This window comes from Gymnoscopelus microlampas (assembly GCF_963454915.1).
Source record: "Gymnoscopelus microlampas genome assembly, chromosome: 22".
Classification (NCBI taxonomy): Eukaryota; Metazoa; Chordata; class Actinopteri; order Myctophiformes; family Myctophidae; genus Gymnoscopelus; species Gymnoscopelus microlampas.
In genome coordinates this window covers 9804932-9825248 of record NC_139959.1, presented here as the reverse complement: position 1 = coordinate 9825248, position 20317 = coordinate 9804932, and the positions used below count along the sequence as shown (strand labels likewise).

At 40.3% G+C, this 20317-nt stretch overlaps 1 protein-coding gene across 12 annotated transcripts in view; it reads left to right on the top strand.

The window, feature by feature from the left end:
- Positions 1 to 3918: 3918 nt before the first annotated feature.
- Positions 3919 to 20317, top strand: part of LOC311039264 (myomesin-1-like) — a 47224-nt gene continuing 30825 nt past the window's right edge. For 5 of the 12 annotated variants that reach the window (XM_084049009.1, XM_084049003.1, XM_084049013.1 and 2 more), the window contains exons 1-11: positions 3919 to 4059; positions 4571 to 4810; positions 8652 to 8786; positions 9255 to 9429; positions 10711 to 10868; positions 11214 to 11306; positions 13137 to 13225; positions 14424 to 14465; positions 15794 to 15808; positions 16636 to 16797; positions 18362 to 18523. In XM_084049009.1, coding sequence (XP_083905135.1) covers positions 4662 to 4810; positions 8652 to 8786; positions 9255 to 9429; positions 10711 to 10868; positions 11214 to 11306; positions 13137 to 13225; positions 14424 to 14465; positions 15794 to 15808; positions 16636 to 16797; positions 18362 to 18523 — 1180 coding nt within the window. In that variant the 5' untranslated portion in view covers positions 3919 to 4059; positions 4571 to 4661. The remainder of the gene's footprint in view (positions 4060 to 4570; positions 4811 to 8651; positions 8787 to 9254; positions 9430 to 10710; positions 10869 to 11213; positions 11307 to 13136; positions 13226 to 14423; positions 14466 to 15793; positions 15809 to 16635; positions 16798 to 18361; positions 18524 to 20317) is intronic. The other 7 variants (XM_084049006.1, XM_084049008.1, XM_084049014.1 and 4 more) reach the window with 4 other exon arrangements.

Here is a 20317-nt window from a genome sequence, read left to right as displayed (position 1 = left end):
TAATGCAGTATGTGTGGTACTGTCTACCTGGCTGCATGAGCAACCAGGCACCCCTTGGAAAAATCTATCATTTTAATTTGTCATTGATACTTATTTTACCCAAGTAAAACATTCGAGTACTTTTTTCACCACTGCAGGGCAGCATACTGTATAGCTTATAATCGACACTCGCCAGTCACACACACAAGACAGACAGACAGACAGACAGATAGATGGACATTTTGATGCATTTAATTATTGATTACCGTGGGGAAATTCAGGTGTTACAGCAGCAACAGCAGTTAGCATAATAGCTACAGGTAGTAGTAGAAAGACATGAATTAGATTAAAATGACAACATAAAAAGAATAGACTTCTATAGAAGTCTTTAAGATCTTAAAGACTGACCCTAGCCTGACTGGCTTAGCATAATGTGTTCTATTAATAAATATAAGCATAAGTATAATACAATCTTTCACCAGTATATGATAGCAGTCACTAATACATACTGTAGCACCCTTCTACAGCACAGCCACCAAAGTATGGAATAGTCTAACCCCATCCCTCAAAAAATGCAGTTCGCTGGGCTCATTCAAAACAGCCCTAAAAACTCATCTTTCTGGAGGCCAAAAGAGGAGCTAGTACCAGTTTCCCTGTAGACAGACGACCCCCCTCCCCCCCTTTTTTTTGTATATATTTTTTATTTTTCATGCTTTTTTTTTGTACATAGTGGTATTATTTCTCTGTATTTTTATGTTGATTTTTGAACTGTTTGGTTGCTACTATATATGTCTATGACCTCTTAGACAAAAGTATTATAAATGTAACTGTGTTGTTTTACATTCTTTTGCCTAATAAAAATTTCAATCAATCAATCAATTTCAAAAACCTAGTGGTTGATCAAAGGATAAACTCAGATCACTAAATAATTAAACTTAATACTTTTGTAAGACATAGTGATACAGTAGATTAAGGATACTTAAAAATAAAATAGTGAAACGAATAAGACAAAGATAGATATACAGTGTTTGCACAGGGCCTAGTTCTTAGTAGGCCCACTTCTACCCCAGGCCCACTTTGCATATAGGCCATCCATAATACAAACTAAGTTGGTTAAATAATTGTATTTTTAGATCTGCTGCATTTTTCAGGTGGAAGTTGTGAAGGGATCCGGAGTGTTCCGCAAACGGAATGACACTGATTCAGAGCAACGTAAGCTGTGTGTGTGTGTGTGTGTGTGTGTGTGTGTGTGTGTGTGTGTGTGTGTGTGTGTGTGTGTGTGTGTGCGTGTGCGCGTGTGTGCGTGTGTGTGCGCGCGCGTGTGCGTCTGCGTGTGTGTGTGTGTTGTAGATTGGCTATTTTCACAATGTTTTCCCCTTTCTTACCTAATATTTGACAATTTGTCCAATTTGGTGTATAACATACTATTCCGCTGCCAACATGTGTTCGTAGTATAATTAGTTGACATTATAACGTGTGCATGTTTGATGTGCAGTGCCTCCTCACAATGGCCAAAATAACAGGCCCCAAGAGCTATATACTAAAGACCCCATTGGCAATGGAAGACCCCCATTGCTAAAATAGAATACAGTATGTGATAGCAAGGAATCCTCGCCTTTGAAATACCACAGGATGTGATGAGATGAGTCATTATTAACCCTTTAAGACCGGGAACGCATCTGTGTAACCACTTTATCCATATTGTATACTTTGGCTTGTTTATCTTTATTAACTGTATGATCTGTGCTGATGACTAAGAAGTGTACCTTATCTTATTTTATCTTATCTTATCATTTATACACTCAAGTCAATTTGTACATTATCAGAGTTAAAGTAGCAGGATTTCATGTGTAGTTTAAAGGAAAATATTCTTTATAATATGAACTCTGATTGACAGCTGAGCTGTTTTATTATCTAACTGGTGCTCTGAGTATTCTACTCTGGTAGTTAGAGTAAAGCTCAGGATATTCTCACTCTAAGCTACTGAAAGACAGGCAGCTTAATGAAGTTTGATGTTCCGTCACGCTCGATGATCCTTTGGGCTACAGTCAGTCTGTAGTAGGTGTTGGACAGGGCATTAAAGTCTGGACATTCTGACCTGAAATATACTACTGTACTTAAAGGGATATTTCACTTTTTAAATAAAATTGGTCATTTTGTCATCTACTCAATTAATAAAATAAATGAAAAAAGTAATCAAAAAAACACGGCCCCCTCACGTATTAGGAGGGCAGGGTGAGTCACCAGAACCGAGGACGGTGTTTTTGATTAATCTAACATGTTAAAAATGGAGTTTGAAGTTACAATGGGTTTGTATAGGAAGGGTGCGTGTCTGATAAAATGAATATCAAATATCTAAATACTGAATCAAGCAACATAAAAACTGTCTACGGGGCTCACAAAAGCCAGAGTAGACGATAAAATGACCCAATTTATTTTATGTGAAATATCCTTTTAATTCACCCAATGTGCCATTTGTTGTTTTGCTCCATGATGAAGTAAAATAAGGGGAAATAATTCAACAGGATAGTAGCATGTAATGACCCCAGTAAATCAACTGTTGTATTAGGGTTTGCTTGCATAATATGGAGCATATCATATTATGACATATTTGATTTGATGACGTGTAGCCTACACAGTATCTGCTAAATGGCCATGAATGCTGTTCTAATTATTATAAATATAAATATCTCTTTCACTCATCAGCATATAGCAAAGCCATTCTTGGCTAGAGTGACATCGCTGAGTGATTTGCTATTTTCCGTGATGAGAAGAGACTATCTAAAGATGCCTCTTCAACTGTCTCAATCACCCATCTGCACTGTCTGCCATACATACAGAGAAAGAGAGAGTGGGGGTGGGGTGGGGTCTCGAGACTCCTAACAGGCATTTGATGTATGTGAAGTAACAATAGCATGGCTAAAGTTAGCAACAGTCACAGCTGAGAATATAAACTGCCAAGACAACCTTTAGAGGTATTGTATATTCAACAATAGGATAACAAGGATCTTCACCTCTAAAGAGCTTAATATGGGAAACATCCAGCATGTACTACATTATTACAGTGTGTGTGTGTGTGTGTGTGTGTGTGTGTGTGTGTGTGTGTGTGTGTGTGTGTGTGTGTGTGCGTGTGCGTGTGTGTGCGCGTGCATGCGCGCGAGAGAGGCACAATTTCCATTTATTTTAATTGTTGTCTAATTACAGAGCATCACGCGTGTACATTGCACTCATTTGTTTTTACCGTAGTTTTTGTCACTTATTATGCATGTGTGTGTATCTGTACTGTACATTGCACTCCTTTGGTTTTAGTTTTTGTTACTTATATTGTTGTTTTGTTTTTAAGTGCAGCATATGGGACATGAATTGTGATTTTGGGGTATAATATAATTTGACTTTACTTAAGGTGACAGGCAGTGGCACTCAAAGTTTGTTCTCTTTTTTTTTTGTAATTAGCATGTTTTATTTGACAAATGCTAAAAGCTTTTCGAGCATGCTTTAACCTAAATAGAATTTATGAAATCATGTTATTTAAATAAAGTATAACTTTTGAAATATGGTGCCCATTTGGCATTAGGGAAATCAAAGGAGTAGGCTAGTGTTGTCACACTGACTTGAGTGGATAGGCCCTCTGATATATGTTTCTGTAGTTATAGCTATATAACTCCTGTTCTCACACAGCCCATCCCTGAAACTATGAATACATGTTGAAAAGAAGTCTCCATTTGGCAGCATTTGCCCCAAAATAACAGATTTTCAACTGAAAAAGCTACGCATGTGACATAGTCGTACAATGAAGTACACTAAAAGGAGCTTGAGGCCTCAATGTGTCCATGCTTGAGGCCCACTGGCCAGGTCTGTTGCACTTCTCCGACTCCGAGCTATATTTATCTGCACCCTCACCATAAAAGGACGCGACTGCTGCTGTGACATTCCGGTCAGTGCCAACATTATTTTTGTTGTGTGTAGCCTGCAGCCCTGTCCTCTGCTAGCGCACCTACCTGTTGCTTAACCGGGATATCAAGTGTGGAGTTGGACCCTCTTTTCCTTTGAAGTTTTGGAGTTTGTGGCTTTTTGGCCAGGGTAAGTGGTCTTAACTGTTCCTGCAGGGACAATGTGAGAGTGACTGTAGATTTATTGTTGCATTATTTCTGTCTGGACATGCATGTTGTTGATAAGCTGCCTGATTGCCTGAATCTTATGTGTCATGTCATGCCAGAAAATGTGGCTTCCTTATGTCAGGACTTGGAACTATATTTCTTAGCTGAAATATATGGAGTACATTAAATGGAAATTGTATAGGCTAAACTTGATTCACTAATATTTCACTACAAATCTTCTATCTCATTAACTAAAAAGAACAACCTTTGGCTTATTGCCCATGTTGAAACTAAGAAAAGAACAATCTAATTAGAATCTAGGGCCCCCATGTACTGTAGCTACAGTACACAGCCTTGTGTCCTGACCGGTCAAATGAGATCATTCAGTGTCCATGACAGATCGTTTTACTCATGGCTGGCTCACTGTTATAGGCCTGTCATTCTATCCAACATTCAGCATAATGCTAACATTCAATCCAACTGCTTTTGAACAGTAGCTTAAAGCACAGAGAACAGACACTTAAACAGGAAGAGACTTGGCCACTCAGGGCTCGTGCCAGCCAGGAGAAGCATTGTCTGTCCAGGATGTCGGGATCTATACCGTTCTACCAGAAGCAGCATCGCCACTATGACCGTGATTACCGCAGCAGGGAGACGGCGTCGACCCTTAGCCACTACCAATCCGCCAGCAGCAACTACGCTGCACGCAGCAGCTCCGGCTTCGCCAGCAGGGGGTAAGGCGGAGGAGGAAGGTGGTGATGTCCTTTAGGACTGTAGTAGCTCACCCCTCCATCAGTCCATCCCTTTGTCAGTGGAAATCCCTGCTGCCCCCTTAACCCCATCACCTACTACACCCCCCCTTCGCCAGTCTGAACCACCAGGCTTTGACAAGTTTACACTCCTTCCATCACCCCATGCTGGATTACCCCCCCCCCACCCCCCTTCACTGCTTTGGAATCACTTTACCTGCCCTGCCGTCATTTAGCAGGCCTTAACCAACCATCCATCCATTCTCTCTGACCCATCTGCATAGCCCACCTACAGTACCTGCTGAGTAGCCTATTCTCCATCACTAGAGTCTGTCTTTTAATTCCTTTTAATATAGTCATGAATCCTGCATGATCCATGCATCTCCTTCCTCAGCATGCAGATGCATCATGATGCGACGCCCTGCTTGTGTTGATACAGTATATGCTGATGCACTTTACTTATTTATTCTACCTTCCTTGGCTTTAACACAACTCTACCCACATCTAACAAAATATAAAACCAGACCTGTTGCAATATTTGATGATTGTGGGTCCAGTTTTGATTCCTTGGCTTTATGGATATTAAATATGCTGTCAAGGAATTTGCTGTATAATGCCATGGACATAGACTGAAATAGCATAGTGGCCAGTGTGTTAGGTGTTGATGGTATATATGAGGAGTCGTGTTACACTTTCTCTGCTCCGTCAGTGACGTGCTGTGGAAGCTTTCATTAAGAGAGTGTACCTGGTAACTGGTCATAAGCTAATTAGATAGCTGTCCTCCACAGTTAAAGCCTCACTATGTAACTTTTTTTTAATGAATAAAATTTAATTTAGTCCAATCTGTATGGTAGAGTATGTTAATACAATATAACTTACACGATTGGGGCGGTTGTATTTTGCCTCTCCCTGCTCTTCTATTGAGACATTTAGATTGTGTCAAAGGTCATGTCTCACCTAGACACAGGATCCGACACGAATTTTGACCTGATGGTCAGGATTCAATTTATCCCCCGAGCAAGCAGGCCGGCTCTATTAGCTCAATGGTAAAAATGTCATTACTTGTGCTGGAAACCAGGTTCAAATCCGGGGTAGAGGAGGAAAGTTACATAGTGCTGCTTTAATTGTATATTATTATTGTTAATCACTTTTGATAGTCTAAAGTTTGTTTGGTCCTCGCTGAATCCTTATTTGATTGTAATGGATTATGTGTGTAGTATGCTGTTTTCAATGATGGTGTGATGTTACATTTCAGTTAATCAAGCTCAAAGACTTCTCAGTGCATGTCCAAGCCCCCTCACAGCCACTCAGTTATTGCTGATCTGAATTCTTTATTCTGGAAAAGTAGTGAATTTGATGATGGTTTCCAATGGGCCTAGTTTGTATTTTGTGTGACAAATATTTGACAATGTTTCCCTGTTTATCTGGGCTGCGAGACATTTCAGATTTGTGCAATATCTTTTCTGTATGGAATCTCTGTATTGAACGGCCTCATTCTAAAAGACAAGCCACCTATACCGGGCTTTAGATCTGAGCAACATGTTCACTCTTATTATACTGATGTCAAGGGAGCTGTAGTAAATGGCAGCCACAGCCATGATACAAACTGCTGTGCTCTCATATTACATTTGCATTATCTACAGTCATAGTCTAGTTTTTGGAATGTTAGATTCCCTGGCATGTGAAGAATGAGCAAATTATTTGACAATAAAAAGAGTGTGTTCCTCGGAGCACAGATCTCCGCCAGGCCTGGCTGCCTAATTGCCTATCCAGGGCTGTGTCAGTCCTGGGGCAATGCTGACAGATTTTGCTATCAGCAGAGTTTGTACAACAGATGGTGCAACTCAGTGGGGTGTTCCAGCTTTTGTTGGAGGGTATACCATATTATTCCCTCCCACACGCACGACATGCACGCGTATATACGCTCGCTCGTGGTCACCGAATGAAATGGTTGGTAGTGGGTATACGATTTTAAAAATAATAATCTTGGACTGTATACTACTATAGCGTAACACAGAACACACCACGGATGGAACTGTTCACGTTTGTGAAGCTCTTTTGGACTATATATGGCTATTAGAAGCCCCTCAACACACACGATTCCGATTTGGGGATGATTGGTTGTTGCGTTCATAATAGTGTTTGTTTCTTGTTAGAAACACCACACTGTTCCGGACTGGTGGAGATCATTAAAACACAACACAAAAAAAAACACAATAAAGCAAAAATATATATAAAGACGACACACTCTCACTTCAGTGCCATTCTCAAACCCAAGACGTACAGTAAAAGGGTCTTAAAAAGACGAAGGCGCACCGTCTAAAGCGGACTTGAGCCATGAGAGACATTGCCGAGCGAGTCGCTCTGCCGAGCAAGTCGCTTCGCCGAGTGTTGTGAAGTCCGCTTCAGCCATTCGAGTTAATGTCTCAATAGGGACAGATTCGTAACTCATATCTCCCTTAGTCAACATGTGCCGTTTCAGCCCCCCTTTCCAGTCAAACGTTTGACTTCTTGGGACGTCCGCCCCAAAAAGTCACCCGTTTGCCGTCCTGGGAGTGAGAATGCGTTGATAATAATTTTAACTTCATGCCCATCAGAACATTTTATAAAGGCTGATTGATTGATAAGGCTGATAAAGGCATTTCCTGGTTGTTCCAAAGTGCCTATCAGAAGCCTGCAGTAGGTTTTACTAACTGAGAGTGTGTAACAGAGTATAGAGATAGAGAACAAGAGGATGTCATCACTCAATATACTAAAGGCAATGTATATCAACACGCCAACTGTTGTCAACATATGTGGTGCTGAAGGTAACAGTATATGTGCCAAACCAAACACAGATGTGTTGAGAGGGATGCATCCTTTTTAAGAACACACACATTACCATTCATCCATCATCCATCTTTACCACGTTTCCACGGTGGAATTGAGGTCCTCTTCATAATGGCAATGGGCATTCCCAGTCCCAGAGAGGCCTTCAAAGGTCAGCGAAGAGAGACAGTCACTAAGACACATTCTGTTCTGTTCCATTCTTGTTACCAAGCTATTATTTTCCACTGTTGCCACCGAGGCCACTACTCCTATAGGCTTTATAGAAACAGACGTATTGATTCCAGAGAAACAAGATGAGAGTATTGACCTTCCATTACAGAGTCTAGCCGGAATGCTATAGTGGACAGATCTGTGGAGAGCTAACAGGCTCACGGTAAAATGTGCACAATACGAAGCCTGATTTATACTTAATAGCCGATCTATAAGCTGACACAACACTTTGCATCGATACCCGAGTGCAACCAAGTATACATCAGGCATTAGTCTTCAAATGGATATTATCGTCTTATTTTGTTTATGTTGTTTAAGCCTATATGAGAGAGGACTGTCATCTCAGGGACTGTGAGACATTATTCACATGGTCTGTATTATACACCTCCTGCTATTTGATTTATTTTATTCGAATAGTGTTCATTTAGAATGGTTCTAAATGTGATCTGTACTGTGACGCTTGTGGCTCTTTGACTGTGTGTCTCGTCCGATGTTGATTTGTAGACCTGGTTTATTTGAGCAGATTCAGTTCCCTTCTGATGCCTATTATAGCTTTCAGTTTTACTCGTAGCGATGATGAGGTATTGTTTGTTTTGAAGAGGTCATTACTTTAGACATGTATAAAAGAGCATGTCATCCAAATTAAACCATTGACCATCCCACTGAACATTAATACATCTCATCTACCCCTGACCCATGGCTTCATCCCCATATCCTTGGTGTCATTGTTTTTTTGTTGGGCTACTGTACCAGCTGGCTGACAGTATGTTGTACTGCATATCTTCAGACTTAGAGCGTCTTCATACTCTGGGCTGGAGGACAGCAGAGTGAGCCCTCTGCCCAAGAGGTCCAAGCCAACTTATTTGGCTGTGGACAGATCGAACCAGATCATCGGCTATGTTGTGCCTATCTTCAGGGGCAGGTAAATTCTTAACCAGTGGTGGAAAAAGTACTCAAATGTCATACTTAAGTGAAAGTATCAATACTGCAATGCAGAAATACTCAGTTACAAGTAAAAGTCTGGTATTCAAATTTTAAAATTAAAGTACTCATTGTGCAGAATGTCCCATTTCACAAGTGTCTACAAGCTCACAACGCATCGCAAAGTGACACGTAGATTGTAGTGGATTAAAAAGTACAATATTTGCCTCTGAGATGTGATGTGAGTAGAAGTAACTGTAAATGAAAAGATTTGTGCAGTGAAAATACTCCAGTAAAGTAAAAAATCCTCGAAATTGTACTTATTGTACAATACTTGAGTACATGTACTTACTATCCACCACTGTTCTTAACCATGTGAACATGAGACGTCCAAAAAATAGAAGTTCTGTAACCTTTAATGCTTTACCTTACTACTCCCTATACCGGCTCTTATTGTTAACTCCTATAGTCAAGAGTTTGCCACGGGATTGTCCAATACAGAGGAGGCGAGGTTAAAGGAGTCTTCTTCATACATGGCCCAAAGAAATCTGTTCAGCAGTGGGCTGGAGACGGAAATGTCAGAGCAAACCTCCAGGAAGCTGGCCATGCGCGAGTCAGCCCAGCGCATCTCTCTGAGCAAAAGGGTTAGTGGTGGATTCCTGGCCTTTTGGAGATGGTAGACGGGAAGGCATTCTATTCAGTGACATCATGGATGAGTGTTTGACATGATGAGTAGTGTGTTCTATTTTTACAACACGGATGAAGGTATTCGCCTTTGTGACATCAGGGTCAACTATGTACTCAGTGGTTCTTAACCTGTGGGTCGGGACACCCATGATTTTGGGGGGGTCCCCAGATGACAGTTAAGTGCCAATTTAAGGCCTTTTAAGACCTTTTTAATATCTCAAATGATCTGCAAGCTCTTAACGCCTCGCAACGCTTGTAGATCAGCTATTTTCACAATATTTATGAGGGTAATGCCTCAACTCCTACAATTCCAAGTGCTTGTCAGGTTGGGCGGTCCCCAGTTCAAATATGATTATTTTGAGGGTCCCTACTCCCCAGTTCAAATATCAATTGATTATTTCACGCACGGCCTGAAAAGGTTGAGAACCACTGATGTACGTTATAGACGCATTCCAATTTTCTTACTGCGAAAAAGGTATGAACTGTGGCAAGAAAATAAACTTTGATGACATCATAAATTAGATTATTCCTCTTTATGACATCATATATTGGTCTGTTTACTAGTTACATATCACAGCAAAGCAGTAGTGTCTCAACAGACTTATGTTACTTAATGGAGAGGTGTAATTCAGCTATGGGCGTGAGGTCTTTCCAACAGTGGTTAATAAGTAGGCCTAGATGGCAAGTTGCCACTCACTTCTTCTCCAAGGAGTTTATTTATGTCCCTTGGTGATTATGTCACCAAATACCACCTTACCCATTCATTAAGGATCATAAAAGCCACACTGACCCCTTTACACTGTATTTAACCTGTCCCCACTCTGGAAAATAGCCTTGGGTGAAACATTCATCAAGCTATCCTGTTTCTGGAGACACAGGGAGGCAGTGTCCACGTGGACGGTGTTGTCACATTATGAATCGAGGGTGGTTGCGGGTTAGGCTACTGAATGCACAACTTCGCTAGTTAGCTTCCTAGCTATTTATAGGACATAGCGGTAATCAGCATTCAGAAATAGGCTACATACAGTACATGTGGCCTTACCGTGCCACATGCCCCACGCGCACACACACATGCAGAAGGCGCATGTAGTTTGCATGAATAAAAAATACTTTGCTTTGGTCTTGCATTGTGAATTATTTGTCATCGGGGGATACGTTTTTAATGTTTTTGCTTACACTTTGTGGGTAAATAAATATTGAAATTTTCATATAATGCTGACTGATTGCAACATCCCTAGATCCATGACCAAGAGGCGCACTTCAAGCGCATGAACAAGGATAGCCTGATGCACCCCCCGGAGTTTGTGATTAAGCCACGCTCCCACACTGTGTGGGAGAAGCAGTGTGTACGGCTGCACTGCACCGTCTCTGGTTGGCCTGACCCACGGGTGGTCTGGTAAGTCTCTCACACGCACGCGCGCGCACACACACGCACACACACACACACACACACACACACACACACACACACACACACACACACACACACACACACACACACACACACACACACACACACACACACACACACACACACACACACACTCTGTCATTCTTCATTTGGCAATACATTTTGACAATATATCTTTTCTATATTTATTCTTCCTGACATTAATCATGTTTAATCTCTGTCTTTGTTTAATATAATATTTTGAAAGTACTTTCTGCTCCTATCTGGTCTGTCTCTAACCAACCCCCACCCCCCACCCCTCCATCCCCCTGTTCTGCTTCCCACAACAAGGTACAAAAACAATGTGACAATTGACCCCCTCGCCTACCCGGGCAAGTACAAACTGGAGAGCAGCTACAATGTGCACTCACTGGAGATTAACAGGTAGGCAGAAAAATAAACTAAAAGTTTATGACTTGCCCAATCGTCATTATTACACTGTGGTGGAAAAAGTACTCTTACTCTTACTTCAGTAAAAGTATCAATACTGCAATGTGAAATACTTAAGTAACTTAAAGTAAAAGTCCGGAATTCAAAACGTACTTGAGTCATCCATCAAAATGTACTTAAAGTACCAAAAAAGTACTCTTTTTCAAATTGAAAATGACAGATCTACAAGCTCACAACGGGTCTTATTGCGACGCATTGTGAGCTTGTAGATCGGCTATATTCAAATGGCCGAAATGTATATAGGGCTGAAGTGGTTAATGTATGTTTTGTAATACTAATCAAAATCTACAAAGTAGCCTAAATAGTAACTAAAGTTTAGAAGTAAAAGTACTGAAAATTGGAAACACTCCAGTAAAGTAAAAATACCTCAAAATGTACAGTACTTGAGTAAATGTACGTAGTTACTTTACAGCACTGTTTATACATAAGTGGACAGTATAGTATTATTTCATATGGCATCACTTTTATATTTCTGAAAATTAAACCCCAGTCCATGGCCGTTGGCATTTACTGTTATTGTTGCAACTCCTTACCAGCGAGCCACTGTCATCATCTGTCATTCAACATAGTCTTACTGGATCATCTTAACAGCTTTTGTTTTGTAATACAATCTTACTCTGAGGAGGAAACCTTTGAAACCTTGGAGCTCAGAGAATTGGCAGGTGGCTCTGCTCATCATGAGACATGTCATGTCTCATGATCTTTGTCATAGTTATAATAATTAGCATTTGTATTTTGGGTGAGAGGGTAATTGGTGTTTAAGACCAATATGCGTCTGTCCTTGACTCTTTATGATCTGTCAAACAAAGAAAGACATTCCAGAGGCCCACCATGAGTTATGAGTTTGACAAGAAGACTCAAGTCATTTCTGAGCTTGCCATTGATAACAACATGGTCATCTAAAAATAGTCTAGAAATATGGGCTCATCTCATGGTTTATTTTTTGACCGTGTCAATAAAGAGTCAGTACTCAAGTGCCTCAAGAAGGAAGGAAGCGATAACACTATAATGTTTTAAATATATAGTGAGGGAGGTTTGTTTTGTCTTTAGTATGTTTTTTTAAATGGGAACTATGGAATTCTTTGTTTGCTTGGTATGCTTAAATAAACCCTACAGTGGGGTCTTGAATCACCCTGAAATGACCCTAAAATCAATAACTGTACACAAGATATAACCACAAAAAATATTATATTGATTTAAGCGTGTTAGATAGTGTGTAATAGTGTGTTAGATTATGCAAGTTAGGTCCTGTAAGATTGATATGATCCAGATGCTCTATTTGATCCGGGTGCTCAGTCTACATCCATGACAACAGTACCAGGGGGTCCCCAGCCAAATTAGTTAATATAGCGTCAAACATTTTAACCACTTTTTTTATTTTATTTTTTAAAAGTGATAATTTTTAACACAAATCATCTTCTCTTCTGGGGGTCCCTGGCACAAAACCTTTTCAGAAGGGGCTCCGCAGCCAAATTCATATCAATTTGGGGGTCCTTGGTACGGAAAAGTTTTAGAAGCGTTCCACTGCTGGTTTCACTGTGGCTTGCAAACACCAGTAACTTTCATATTGAGTTGGGACAGTATCTGATACGTATGTCATCATCAATCTATTTATACCCAAAGTATCCTTGGCATGAGGTTATGAGACTCTTTACAGTAGGGGGCTCACATCGTTGATATATTATTTACATGTTTGAGAGGGTTGTGGTGCCATGGCCACGTGAGCCCATGGGACATTGCTAACATCAGGCTCTCTTCTTTCAGATGTGATTTTGATGACACGGCACAGTATCGCGTCTCCGCCATGAACGCAGAGGGAGAGCTGGACGCATATGCCTCCGTCGTCGTCAAGAGTATGTTTTGATAAGTCTATCATCTTGGGATGGGACGATAATCGTTATTATCGTTTGTCGTGATAAAAAAAACACTCACAATAATCGTATCGCAGAGATTTTAATTCATCGGGAAATTGTCCTCCGTCATACACTAGGATGAATTAGCTTTTGTTAAGCGGCTTTTTTTTTTTTTTTGGCTATTTTGGCGAACGTTCCCCCCAGAATAGGGATGCTGGGGGTTCAAGTGATTAACAACAGTGGCATTTTAAGTTTTAAGCATATGTTGACTATCGCAATACTATCGTTAATCGCAATACTTTTTGCCACAATAATTGTGACGTGTAATTTTCATATTGTCTACTATCATCATCACTACACAGACAAATTCACTATTAAATTTCCAGATTTGATTGTGTACTGTACTGTACTCTCATTGCACCAAGGGGTCGGGGAAACACTTGTAGATATGGGTGTTATGCATCTCTATAGGTTCATGTGGCGTGTGGCCTGTTTTCACTAAACAGGATTTGTTTGTTCTTGTGAAGCACTTATATACTTATTATAGTCACTGTACAAGTAGTTGTCTGTGTAATGCTCACCCCTGAACATTGCATTGTGATTCGTGTGGCTATTTTCACAAACTGCACACATACAGAGGCCACACCCTTATTAGACTGTCCCAAAAGGGTTAACTGTGTTTAAAGGAGTAGTTCACCCAAAAAAATGCTTATTTTCTATCAATTACACACCCCATGAAGCCTTGAAGTTTTTTTTTGTTTTTGTCGCATTCCTGAGTCAATAATTTGATGACTGGGTGACTGGTCAGTACTAGGAGACTCAATTGGTAGTAGACTTCGGCGGTCACCAAATTATTGTCTCAGGAATGTGACAAAAACTGAAAAATCTCCATGAATTCAATGCTTCATGGGGTGTGTAATTGATAAGTCATTTTTTTGGGTGAACTACTTCTTTAAAACACAATCATGTGACACTCATTAAGGATGATGTCTTACAGTATTGTTACTCTTTGAGTAGGAATCAGACAAGCACATATGGCCTACCTACATACATACATTTACACAATATACAGTAGTTTACACATGCATGTTTCTCAGAGGCTGTACTCAATCCAGTATGGACTTTATATCCCCAGGTGGTACAACGTTTTATATTCCAGAAATATATAGTAACGAAAATATGTTCTTCTTCCTCTCAGGATTCAAGGGTGAAGTCGATGAGTCACTGCCTGCACCCAGACGTAGGTTTGAGTTTCATTTGTCACATACAATTTTGTATTATTTATTATGAATAAATGATATTATGACTATAATAAATAATATAATTTATTGTGAATATAATAAATAATATCACGTATATAATAATTTAATAAATACATTTAAAAAACTATTTTAAATATTAACATGTTCATGTATCTGGCATTGTTAGAATTAATCATATATCGTCTACGTCATATGTCAGGTGGAAACCTTATAAGACCAAAACAGTTACTTTCCAGGATTCAAATTCAAAAGTATGAAAAATAACAGATCGACAAGCTCAAAACGCGACGCGAAGCGACGCGCTTTGAGCTTGTCGATCTGCTATTTTTGATATGATCAAGTAGGGCGTTAATTTACGAAAAAACACACAAACTTAAAATATGGAGATAAGAGGTTTCTGCCCGACAGCAACGATATATATTATATGAGTAATATCTTATTAACATTACCCATGCTGCCTGGCACATGGATGATTGCTTGTCCATGATGGACCATCGTGCATGATGTAGGACAGAGGTTCTCGGCAACCTTTTCTGGAGGCAGGGCCCACTTGAAAATTCCATCAGCGTTTGCGGCCCACCCATCTGACCACTTAACTATCGGCTGCCGTGTTGTTAAGTGATCAGATGTGTGGGCCCGGCCGCGTTCATTTTCAGAGCATGTTTAATTTTAATATCACAACACTTGTTTCTACATCATTTCTTTAGAATTGTACTGTTATATTATCATTAAATCTTTGTGTTTTGACAATTGTTTGGGGGCCCACTTGCAATAGACTCACTCCCAATCCTCCGTAATCTGAAGACTCACCTCTTCAGATTTCACCTTAGCCCGTAGCACTTGCCCTAGCCTTGACGACCTTGCAGAATAATGTAAAGGTTAAATGTAATTTAGATAGCATGTTATGTAGACAGATGCCAGGTTCATTTGTAGACCTGGCATCCTATAGTGTGTATAGTTTCAATGTACAGATTATAGATTTTTTTATATTATATCCTTATACTGTTTAGACTGTCTTGGTTTACCTACTGTATGATCCTAGATTACTATTTCTATGCATTTGATGTTTTCCTTGCTTACTGTAAATCACTCTGGATTAAGAGCGTCTGCTAAATGCCCAAATTGTAAATTGCAATATCCTCACGGCCCACAGGGTCAGAGTCGCTGATAGGGGAAGGAAGGCAGGCTGAGTGAGTGGGATAGGGATGGAAATAGACAGCTGGGGAGGGAAGGGAAGGGAAGGGGGTGTTGGTGGGAAACACTACTGCACTGACAGCTTTTCTGTTCCTCTAATGATGCGATGCAGGGCCAAGTTCTGCAGGTAACAGGGCCGCTGGAGTCTGGTTTGACCATGCCGTTGTTCCTTTGGGTGTATCCACTATGTGTCTGTGCATGATCACTCTTGTGCACTTGTTTGCAAATCTAGTGTTTTGGAATACTTTCCTGGAACCTTTCATGACAAGGCTTTTAGAGCGGGATGCTGTGAAAAAAAGATGCTACCATGTTGTATAGTGTTTCAAAGACAAGTAGATTTTCCATTTCATAAAATACTCTTTGATTACTCAAAGAATATTTTGTCGTTTTTACATGCACCTGTAGGCCTAGTTGACAAAGGTTTTCAAAATGGCAATTATGGTGATTATTGCTGAAAAGAGCCATTTGGACCCTTATGACACATTGATATTAATATGCAATGCAACTAATACCACTGAAGATGTGGGATTAAATTGATTTTAATCCTTAAGTCTTGAACATGTGTGTAATCACGTGTGTATATCACTCTTAAGTGCATGACTATAAAGTGTGCTGGCCATCTTCACCGTCAAAGATATGTGTGTGATCACAATGTCTCTTTTGGTCTGTATGGTGTATAGTATCTCTGTTGTCCTCCTCTGACTTTACACATTCTCTTTATATTAATGTTCTTATATCCTCTTCATCCCTGTCTGCCTGAATAGCACTGCATCTCTCTCCTGTGAAGCAAGGGGGTTGATATTCTGTCAACGTCTTTCTGTTCAATCCTCTGTCACTTGTCTTACAGTCCAACACCCTTGATCATAATTCATCCCATTCGTCCCATGCAAATATATTGCATGATGTTTAGCACGACACCAGTCCATGCTCTGACTCTGGTGTACTGTCTTATAGAGGGACTGGTTTCTGAGTATGGCATCACCTTCCAGACTCACATCACGGACACATTCGGCGTGTCGTTCGGAAGGGAAGGTGAGACCATGAGTCTGGGATGCACGGTCATCGTCTATCCTGTCCTACAACGCTACCAACCAGAGATCCAGTGGTACAGAGATGGTAAGTAAAATGCTCATATATATATATATATATATATATATATATTTATATATTTAATTAATCAAGGAAAAAGTATGGAGAGAATTGAAACCAGAATCAGTGTATGAAATGTGTTCTTTTTTTTCTTATTTTGCGCAAGCTCCATCATTTGTAGTTTTCAGGAAAGGGAGGCTAGAGATAGAGGAAGATCAATGAGAAAACAGGACACAAGAAAGGAACAGTTCAAATAATGAAAATATACAGTATACATAGATAGATACATAGATAGATAGATAGATGCTTTATTTGTCATTGCGGAAATTCATTTTACGCCAAGCAGCCATCAGGACACAAAAATCACAACACATGAATACACAATACATGGACAGATCACACAATAAATTGACAATACTACACAGCTCCTCTCTTAATTACACATTGTATGGGCAGAACTGAGATGGGGCCTGTTTGTTCAGAAGTCCTGTGCTTGTGGGGACAAATGATCTCCGAGGCCGAGCCCTTAGGGCACCTTAGGGAGTTGAGGAGGTTTCTCATTCCTATATTCTCCCTTCAGATTTCCGTGCACTGGTCCAGGGGTCCAATGTAGTGACCTTCCGGTCACAAGCCTGACTTCTCTAACCTCTCTGGTCTACCATTGGTTTGTCGGGTGACCAGAATAGGAAGACTGGCAGATCACTAGAAGCCTTCTTGGCTCACCTGTCGAGGCTCGTGATCTGTATTAGATCTGGCTCGCTCTACTGTACACCCGAGTTTCACTCACTGCTGACAGATACAGCACATTGAAATATCATCTCATTACACGAGGAGTGTGGAATATGTGACCTATATCATTCCATAATGATATCATATACATTTAATCTTGTTTGTGCCAGGTTCGCAAAGGACAAACAATAATGAAATCCCATTAAATTAGTGTAATTACTTATGAATTAACTATGATTTTCCTTTAATACAATCTATATTAGACTGTCGTTTTATGTGTTTACAACCACTGATCTTCCAAAGAGAAATCCTCTCTTGCTCAAGGAAGACATTATAGGCTTCTTGGCTTGGACAGAGCTACTCTGCTGCACATACAGTGGTCTGCTGCATGGGAAACCAGCATGTACCGCACACAGCTAATCTCCCCCTCACCCCCTAACCCCTGGCCAAGGAAGACTTTAGGCTTCTGGGCATTAATAATAATACTTATAATAATACACCTTGTTTATATAGCACCTTTCATGGCATTTCATACCATACAAGAAATCATCAATATTAGGAGAAGTAAAAGTATATTTACAGAAAAACAGTGGGGGGTTATTTCTTTTGGCAAGCTATAGAAGACTTGTCTAGGTCCAGTTACAAATTGGGTGCTCTTTTTTTTTTTGTTTTGAAGGAGGGTAGGGAGTCGCACTTTTTGATGGCTGGTGGTAGGGCATTCCACATTTTGGTGGCATAATAGTAGAATGAATTCATCCCCATGTTTGTGCCGAATCTGGGGGAATTAGATCACAGATCATCACACAGAACTTCTCTACACATACAGTGGAAATGTTTAAGTGGTATCTGTCCTATCTTCCAGACGTTCTGCTCAGTTCGAGTAAGTGGACCCACATGCACTTCAGTGGAGACAAGGCCACGCTGACCCTCACACACCTCAACAAGGAGGACGAAGGGCTCTACACCCTGCGTGTCATCACCAAGTCTGGATACGAGACCTACTCTGCGTATGTCTTTGTGACAGGTGGGGCGTTGTCCATTATAACTTTGCCTTCCTTGCTGTCTGTATATACTAAATGATATGATGTATTTGCTGTTTATATGCTGTTATTGAAGTCACAATCTTTTCAGTTCGTCATCAGTTGGGAGGGATAAGTAAACAGTGATCTTAGCTGTGATTATGGATACCAATATGTCACCATTTTCATATTATTCACAGTAGTTACAGTATAATAGACACAGCCTCTTGTTTATGGCCTGCCGCAATGTTTCCGTTGGCCTGGCGGCTGATCAAGGTCACCTGGCACCCCGTCACTTCCTCTAACACAAGATAACAATGAATACTCTCAGAGTTTAGATGTGGGTGCATGTGGTCTTAAATGGATGCAGGTAATCAAGTATCAAAATACTAGGGGACAGACGTCCCGAGCTGAGCCTGCTCTACTGTCAATTGATTAAGAGAAGGACAGATGGGTGCAGACTCTATAGAAACAGTCCACACTCACAAGGTTAATTTTCTTTTATCTATTTAATTTACCGCAGGAGCAGTCATGAAAAACGGACGTGTTTTGGCTACTAAGGCCTTCATCAGCGTGTTTTTTTATATATACTGATGAAAGCCTGAGTAGACGAAACGTGTTGAAAGACAATTCACCTTGTGAGTGCGGACTGTTTCTATAGACTGCTGGTAATAAAGACCACAGAGTGGCAGCTACCTGGCATCGGTATGAATAACTAACATGGAAAAGCTGAGCAGTGGAGCTTATCTAAATTATTGTGGCTCGTACACAATGATGAGGTGACCTTCACATGTTGGCGAGAAGAATAGACACCTGCTCCATCTGGCACGCTTCAGGGTCACCCAATAAAACGGAGGCCAGGTATTAGTCAACTGTTTCCTTAATGTTGCTGACCTATCTGGGCCCAGTTTAGCCAGACCTACGGTAGGGGGTTATTCACAGAGAGCTCAGCTATGGGAAGAGTTTTGGCTGTGAACACCATACGGATGTGTATATCTACCTCAAGGAGAGACAATAGGCTCATGGCTTCCTTATATGTGATAAAATCTCTGTGCGTCTGTCTCCCTCTGACCCACCTGTCTGTCTGTCTGTCATTTCAGCCAGCTTCTTTCTCTGTAAGAAAGTTTTCCTCTCTTCTGAAGTTTTCCTTCTCAACTTTGAATTTTATAGTCAAATGTTACTTTACTGTATGTAGTGCAAACAAAACTGGGAATTAAATGGGTGATGGATAACACTCCAAACCAACGGGAAAAAAATCAGAACTCCAACACTTTATTGCTAGTATGTGGGACATATACAAGAATGTGTTCTGGTGTAGATGCCACATGTAACATACTGTAAGACAAAACATTAAACTTGGGACAATAACAATTTACAGGACAAACAACAATGTGTAAATGACAACAATGTGCAAATGACATCAGTCTTCAATATCTTCCAACCAGTAGGTCACTGTCATTAAGTCAGTGTAAAATTTAAGAAACTTCTCGTTCATCACAGCTTACCGAACAATTTCTCACTTGCTGAAAAAAAATAATCATCTTGTGGCCTCAAGAAAATGTTGTGATTATTGACAATGAGAATCAGAATCAACAGAATCAACACATTTGAGAAATTTGATGTGCTTTAAGTAAGTAAACAAATGTACACTCCATACTCCATACAGTCTACAGCAGTGGTTCCCAAGCTCAAGACCCAAAAGAGAAATTAGACGTTTGCCCGGGACCCAAACTAGTGAAAATAGCAGATCTGCTGACCTTAATTTATTTATAGAAATAATTAGATTTTATTTTATTTGT